Here is an 8,401-nt window from a genome sequence, read left to right as displayed (position 1 = left end):
TCGACAGGGCTGTAGTGGAACAGGTTGAGAGTTTTAAGTTCCTTGGTGTCCGCATCACCAACAAACTATCAAGGTCCAAACACACCAAGACAGTCGTGAAGAGGGCACGACAAAGCCTATTCCCCTCAGGAGACTGAAAAGATTTGGCATGTGTCCTCAGATCCTCAAAAAGTTCTACAGCTGCACCATCGAGAGCATCTTGACAGGTTGCATCACTGCCTGGTATGGCAACTGCCCGGCCTCCGACTGCAAGGCACTACAGAGGGTAGTGCGTACGGCCCAGTACATCACTGGAGCCAAGCTTTCTGCCATCCAGGACCTCTATACCAGGTGGTGTCAGAGGAAGGCCCTAAAAATTGTCAAAGACTCCAGCAACCCTAGTCATCGACTGTTCTCTCTGCTACCGCATGGCAAGCGGTACCGGAGTGCCAAGTCTAGGTCCAAAAGGCTTCTTAATAGCTTCAACCCCCAAGCCATAAGACTCCTGAACAGCTAATCATGGCTACCCAGACTATTTGCATTGTGTGTGTGTGTGTGTGTGTGTGTGTGTGTGTGTCCCCCCCCACCACACCCCAACGCACCCCCTCTTTTACGTTGCTGCTACTATCTGTTTATTATATACAGTGCCTTGCAAAAGTATTCATCCCCCTTGGCTTTTTTCCTATTTTATTGCATTACAACCTGTAATTTAAATGGATTTTTATTTGGATTTCATGTAATGGACATACACAAAATAGTCAAAATTGGTGAAGTGAAATTAAATAATTAACATGTTTCAAATAATTCTAAAAAATAAATAACGGAAAATTGGTGCGTGCGTATGTATTCACCACCTTTGCTATGAAGCCCCTAAATAAGATCTGGTACAACCAATTACCTTCAGAAGTCACATAATTAGTTAAATAAAGTCTGACTGTGTGCAATCTAAGTGTCACATGATCTGTCACATGATCGCAGTATATATATATACCTGTTCTGAAAGGCCCCAGAGTTTGCAACACCACCAAGCAAGGGGCACCACCAAGCAAGCGGCACCATGAAGACCAAGGAGCTCTCCAAACAGGTCAGGGACAAAGTTGTGGAGAAGTACAGATCAGGGTTGGGTTATAAAAAAATATCCAAAACTTTGAACATTCCATGGAGCACCATTTAAATCCATTATTAAAAAATGGAAAGAATATGGCACCTCAACAAACCTGCCAAGAGAGGGCCGCCCACCAAAACTCACGGACCAGGCAAGGAGGGCATTAATCAGAGAGTCAACAAAGAGACCAAAGATAACCCTGAAGGAGCTGCAAAGCTCCACAGCGGAGATTGGAGTATCTGTCCATAGGACCACTTTAAGCCGTACACTTCACAGAGCTGGGCTTTACGGAAGAGTGGCCAGAAAAAAAGCTATTGCTTAGAGAAAAAAATAAGCAAACACGTTTGGTGTTTGCCAAAAGGCATGTGGGAGACACCCCAAACATATGGAAGAAGGTACTCTGGTCAGATGAGACTAAAATTGAGCTTTTTGGCCATCAAGGAAAACGCTATGTCTGGCACAAACCCAACACCTCATCACCCCGAGAACACCATCCCCACAGTGAAGCATGGTGGTGGCAGCATCATGCTGTGGGGATGTTTTTCATCGGCAGGGACAGGGAAACTGATCAGAATTGAAGGAATGATGGATGGCGCTAAATAAAGGGTAATTCTTGCAGGAAACCTGTTTCAGCCTTCCAGAGATTTGAGACTGGGACGGAGGTTCACCTTCCAGCTGGACAATGACCCTAAGCATACTGCTAAAGCAACACTCGAGTGGTTTAAGGGGAAACATTTAAATGTCTTGGAATGGCCTAGTCAAAGCCCAGACCTCAATCAAATTGAGAATCTGTGGTATGACTTAAAGATTGCTGTACACCAGCGGAACCTATCCAACTTGAAGGAGCTGGAGCAGTTTTGCCTTGAAGAATGGGCAAAAATCCCAGTGGCTAGATGTGCCAAGCCTAGATGTGCCAAGAGACATGCCCCAAGACACTTGCAGCTGTAATTGCCGCAAAAGGTGTCTCTACAAAGTATTGACTTTGGGGGGGGGGGGGTGAATAGTTATGCACGCTCTAGTTTTCTGTTTTTTTGTCTTATTTCTTGTTTGTTTCACAACAAAAAATATTTTGCATCTTCAAAGTGGTAGGCATGTTGTGTAAATCAAATGATACAAACCCCCAAAAAATCAATTTTAATTCCAGGTTGTAAGGCAACAAAATAGGAGAAATGGGGGGTAAATACTTTCGCAAGCCACTGTATGCATAGTGACTAACTCTACCCACATGTACATATTACCTCAATTACCTCAACTGTGCCCCCGCACAGGTTTTTTACTTAACACTTGTTTTTTGTAAACTACATTGTTGGTTAAGGTAAGTAAGCATTTCACTGTAAGGTATTGGCGCATGTGGCAAATAAAATGTGATTTGATTAAATTTTTTATTTTGAATAAATTAGCAACAATTTCTAAAAACCTATTTTTGCTTTGTCATTATGGGGTATTGTTTGTAGATTGATGAGGGGGGGAAATGATTTAATAAATTTTAGAATAAAGCTGTAACGTAACAAAATGTGGAAAAAGTCAAGGGGTCTGAATACTTTCCGAAGGCACTGTATACACGGAGTGTACAAAACATTAAGAACACCTTCCTAATATTGAGTTGCACCTCCCCCTTTTGCCCTCAGAACAACCTCAATTCATCAGAACATACAGAACAGACTCTACAATGTGTCGAAAGCGTTCCACAGGGATGCTGGCCTATGTGGACTCCAATGCTTCCCACAGTTGTGTCAAGTTGGCTGGATGTTCTTTGGGTGGTGGACCATTCTTGATACACACAGGAAACTGTTGAGCGTGAAAAACCCAGAAGCATTGCAGTTCTTGACACACTCAAACCGGTGCGCCTGGCAACTACTACCATACCCTGTTCAAAGGCACTTAAATATTTTGTTTTGCCCATTCACCCTCTGAATGGCACACATAATCCATGTCTCAATTGTCTCAAGTCTTAGAAATCCTTATTTAACCTGTCTCCTCCCCTTCATCTACACTGATTTGAAGTGGATTTAAATCTATGTCATGGAAAGAGCAGCTGTTCTTAATGTGTTGTACACTCAGTGTCCAAACAAAGTTTGAAGTGTGTTCTACCCTCTAGTGACTCTTGTCAAGGAGTGAAATATATATATATATATATATATATATATATTCCGGACTCTGACATTGCTAGTTCTGATATTTCTTTATTTCTTTTTTACTTTTTTACTTTTGGGATTATGTGTGTATTTATTGTTTTGTATTGCTAGGTATTACTGCACTGTTGGTGCTAGAAACGCAAGCATTTCGCTGCACCTGTGATAACATGAAAATCTGTGTATGCTACCAATAAACTTGATTTGATTTGACCTGCAAAGCAAACTTGCTTGCAACCACAAACCCACAAGAATAAAATAGCAGATCTGTTGATCCCTTGCTGTTACCATGTCAAGTGATTATGTTATCAGACAGCTGCGTCTAGGTTCAATACTCCCTTCCCCAATGAAAATATTGACCTATCAGGAGCATCACAAACGTAGCTAAGGCTGATAAAATACTTATAAGAGTATAAGAATATAGAAGAAGAAGAAAAAAGAGAGAGAGAGAGAGAGAGTGGGATAAAAGTGATAATGGGAGAGAAAAAGCAAGCTAGCAGTCTCATGTGGAGAGGACTGACTGAATATGGACATCATACTTCCAAATAAAACTGTAGATAATTGTGTCAATTTAGCCTAATTGATCACGTCAGTTGCTCTTGAAACTAAAAAGTTTTAACAGAATTACGATGCTTTACAATCATTTATAAATAAATGTAAATTATTATGATTACTGAGAGTATAAGAGTGAGAGTGAGAGAGAGAGAGTAAGTGAGTGAGTGTGTGCTGCAAGCTCTCCAGCCCCTGCCTTGAAGTAAGTTCCTCTCACAGGGTGATGCCCTCCTCCCAGTCTCTACTCTGTGTGACTGGGACAGACCTCATGACACATTAACAGTGATACAGTAATTTCTGTGTTAAATGATATGCTTCCTCTATTCTGTTCCCCTCCCTTCTGCAGACACCTTTCACCTCACATAACACAGTCTCTCTTGCATGCTCTCTCTTAACGCACACACACACACACACACACACACACACACACACACACACATACACACGCACACACACATACACTACCAGTCAAAAGTTTTAGAACACCTACTCATTCAAGGGTCTTTCTTTATTTTTACTATTTTCTACATTGTATAATAATAGTAAAGACATCAAAACTATGAAATAACACATATGGAATCATGTACTAACCCAAAAAGTGTTAATGAAATCAAAATATATTTTATATTTGAGATTCTTCAAATAGCCACCCTTTGCTTTGATGACAGCTTTGCACACTCTTGGCATTCTCTCAACCAGCTCCTGGAATTGATTTCAATGAACAGGTGTGCCATCTTAAAAGTTAATTTGTGGAATTTCTTTCCTTCTTAATGCGTTTGAGCCAATCAGTTGTGTTGTGACAAGGTAGGGGGGTATACAGAAGATAGCCCTATTTTGTAAAAGACCAAGTCCATATTATGGCAAGAACAGCTCAAATAAGCAAAGAGAAACGACATGAAGGTCAGTCAATACGGAACATTTCAAGAACTTTGAAAGTTTCTTTAAGTGCAGTTTCAAAAACCATCAAGCGCTATGATGAAACTGGCTCTCATGAGGACCGCCACAGGAATGGAAGACCCAGAGTAACCTCTGCTGCAGAGGATAAGTTCATTAGAGTTACCAGCCTCAGAAATTGCTGCCCAAATAAATGCTTCATAGAGTTCAAGTAACAGACACATCTCAACATCAACTGTTCAGAGGAGACTCAGGCCTTCATGGTCGAATTGCTGCAAAGAAACCACTACTAAAGGACACCATAAGAAGAATAGACTTGCTTGCGCCAAGAAACACGAGCAATGGACATAGAATGGTGGAAATGTGTCCTTTGGTCTGGAGTCCAAATCTGAGATTTTTGGTTCCAACCGCCATGTCTTTGTGAGACGCGGTGTGGGTGAACGGATGTTCTCCGCATGTGTATTTCCCACCGTAAAGCATGGAGGAGGTGGTGTTATGGTGTGGTGGTGCTTTGCTGGTGACACTGTCTCTTGATTTATTTAGAATTCAAGGCACACTTAACCAGCATGGCTACCACAGCATTCTGCAGCGATACACCATCCCATCTGGTTTGGGCTTAGATGGACTATCATTTGTTTTTCAACAGGACAATGAACCAACACACCTCCAGGCTGTGTAAGGGCTATTTTATGAAGAAGGAGAGTGATGGAGTGCTGCATCAGATTGAAGACCACAGAGTGAAGGAAAAGCAGCCAACAAGTGCTCAGCATATGTGGGAACTCCTTCAAGAATGTTGGAAAAGCATTCCAGGTGAAGCTGGTTGAGAGAATGCTAAGAGTGTGCAAAGCTGTCATCAAGGCAAAGGGTGGCTATTTGAAAAATCTCAAATATAAAATATGTTTTGATTTGTTTAACACTTTTTGTTTACTACATGATTCCGTTCCATGTGTTATTTCATAGTTTTGATGTCTTCACTATTATTCTACAATGTAGAAGAAAGAAAAACCCTTGAATGGGTAGGTGTTCTAAAACTTTTTACCGTTAGTGTACACACACACACACACACACACACACCACTTGTGCACCTGTTATTGCATTCTCCATCCGGAAACAGCATGGCCCCCTCTCATCAGAAGATTTACCCATACAGACACCTGGCCTGTCTGTCATTTCCCGAAGGAGATTTTAAAAGAGGGCACTAATTGGAAATGTAATAATAACCATTTATCAAAATCCATACTTTGTGACTGGAATAAAGAAGTTACATCTGTGCTTCTCCAATGGGGCTGTATCTGCACACACTTTCTCCGTAAATTGATAGGTTACTGCTCACTTAAACTATTTCCTCAACCTCAACAACTTCTTTATGCACAAAATCAAGTGAATGGTATTTTATTATATGGCCTGTGTAGCGTTATTACTCAAAACGTTTTTGAGGAAACGGAAAATATATTTTCACGTCTTGGATTATACAAGGGCATTAAATCGAACATTGTTTGTGCCAGAAGCAGGGACGTTTGATTTAGCCTAATATACACGCGTATGTAGGTCCCGGTGAGAAAGATTCATATCACAAAATCCTTTTAATGAGATGATTTTACTAAGTTTGCCAGCCTGATTTTCAGTAAAGGAACACCCTGGAGATCAAATTAGCGATAGAGACAAGTCACTGTTGTGCTAATTACCCCAAATGTATGTGCGCAAAAGTGTCCCACTCTCTTTCCTTGAAATAATGGGATTTCTACCATTTTCAAATTAACGTATAAATCTGTAGGAAGTCCATACTCAATCTTCGTTAAGTAATTTATTTGCCTGCTAAAAAAATAATGTATGAAACGCACCTTCTTATTTCTCTCAGTCCCTCTTGTTTGGCATGTGACTTATTTTGTCACAGCTCAAAATGAATGAGTTCATGAATTAATTAAATATAGTGTACTATATATAGTGTTATGTTTTTATATGTTATGCAAGATCCATGAGAGTGTGGCTGGGGTAGAATTCAATGACTGACGTCAGGAGAAGCCGAGAGGAGCAGCGGCAGCGCGCGCAGACAGATATCGCTAACATCAAAACACATCCCGCACGGATGCTCTTCACTGACCAGTGACCAACTAAACTAAGCTTAATCTTTTAGAACTTCTCCACCTTAAACACTACATCGGAACAACAACTGAACGACATCAGAGAGGCGCTACACAGACAGTGCGATGAACCCCAACAAGACTATTAACCAGAATGTCAGTCCGCCAGCTCCAAACAGCGGCTCGGGGAGCAGCGTAGAGGAGCTGGTTATCACCTCCACTTTCGGGACCTTGTTGTCTGTCGTCTACATAGTCGGCGTGTCGGGGAATGTGTACACTCTGGTAGTGATGTGTCATTCTATCCGCTTCGCCACCTCCATGTACATCTCCATCATTAATCTAGCGCTAGCGGACCTCTTGTACCTCTCCACAATCCCGTTCGTGGTGTGCACCTACTTCCTCAAGGACTGGTACTTCGGAGATGTGGGCTGCCGCATCCTCCTCAGCCTTGACCTGCTCACCATGCACGCCAGCATCTTTACCCTCACTGTGATGTGCACGGAGCGCTACCTGGCTGTCACCAAGCCACTTGACACGGTACGGCGCTCCAAGAGCTATCGCAAAGCCCTGGCCTGGGGGGTCTGGCTGCTCTCCCTGGTCCTCACCTTACCCATGATGGTCATGGTCACAGAGACCACCAAGAGCGCGCCCAACGGGGCGGTGAAGAGGATGTGCGCGCCCACCTGGGCACCCCGGGCATATAAGATCTACCTGACCGTTTTGTTTGGCACGAGCATCATGGCGCCTGGGTTGATTATCGGCTATTTGTATACAAAGTTAGCCCGCACTTACTTAGAGTCCCAGAGGAACTCGGTCATCAACAAAAGGAACAAGCGCTCCCCGAAGCAGAAAGTCTTGGTAATGATTTTCACTATAGTTCTGGTGTTCTGGGCGTGTTTCCTGCCGTTCTGGATATGGCAACTGTTTCCTTTGTACCAGCAGAAACCTTTAGGCCTGGCCTCTCACACACACACCTGTATTAATTACCTGGTGGCCTGTCTCACCTACAGCAACAGCTGCATTAACCCCTTCCTATACACCCTCCTCACCAAGAACTACAGGGAATACCTGAAGAACAGACACAAGAGTTTCTACCGCTACACCTCATCTTTTAAGCAGCGCACTCCCAGCTTGTATTCCTGTGGGAAGTCGGCATCCTCCTCGAATCAGTTTGAGTTCAACTCGGAGACGCTGGTGATGGGGACTCTGCAGGGACAGTGAGCCTGTGCAAAGAGAGAGTGATTTTGGAACTGCAACAGGTAACAGGTAATCATCTGTCAAACGCTAAGATATACATTGTCATAATGCTGGGTATATTATAGTTGTATTATCTTTCTTTCCTTCTTTCCTTCCTTCCTTCCATCCTTCCTTCCTTCCTTTCTCCTATCCCTCAAATTAGATATGACTTGACAGTGGACAGGTCAATCAGGGCTAGTTTCAACTCATGGCAGAGAGATTAAGTGTGTGGAGGAGAAACGGGTTTTACTTATGTTTGACTCCGAGTGTCCTTTGCTATATTCTACTACATTTACATTTACATTTTAGTCATTTAGCAGACGTTCTTATCCAGAGCGACTTACAGTTGGTGAGTGCATACATGTTTTTTTGTTTTGTTTTTTATACTACACTTGTATAATCTACCTGACTCCCACCTGCTG

At 42.5% G+C, this 8,401-nt stretch overlaps 1 protein-coding gene across 1 annotated transcript; it reads left to right on the top strand.

The window, feature by feature from the left end:
• Positions 1-6,704: 6,704 nt before the first annotated feature.
• LOC121547976 (urotensin-2 receptor-like) lies at positions 6,705-8,002 on the top strand. The gene has a single exon (XM_041859380.1). The coding sequence runs from the start codon at positions 6,870-6,872 to the stop codon at positions 7,962-7,964; it is 1,095 nt and encodes a 364-aa protein (XP_041715314.1). The 5' UTR covers positions 6,705-6,869; the 3' UTR covers positions 7,965-8,002.
• Positions 8,003-8,401: the final 399 nt, after the last annotated feature.

This window comes from Coregonus clupeaformis, chromosome 31, assembly GCF_020615455.1.
Source record: "Coregonus clupeaformis isolate EN_2021a chromosome 31, ASM2061545v1, whole genome shotgun sequence".
Lineage (NCBI taxonomy): Eukaryota > Metazoa > Chordata > Actinopteri > Salmoniformes > Salmonidae > Coregonus > Coregonus clupeaformis.
The sequence above is the reverse complement of the archived record's forward strand: the minus strand, read 5'-3'. Positions and strand labels throughout refer to the sequence as shown.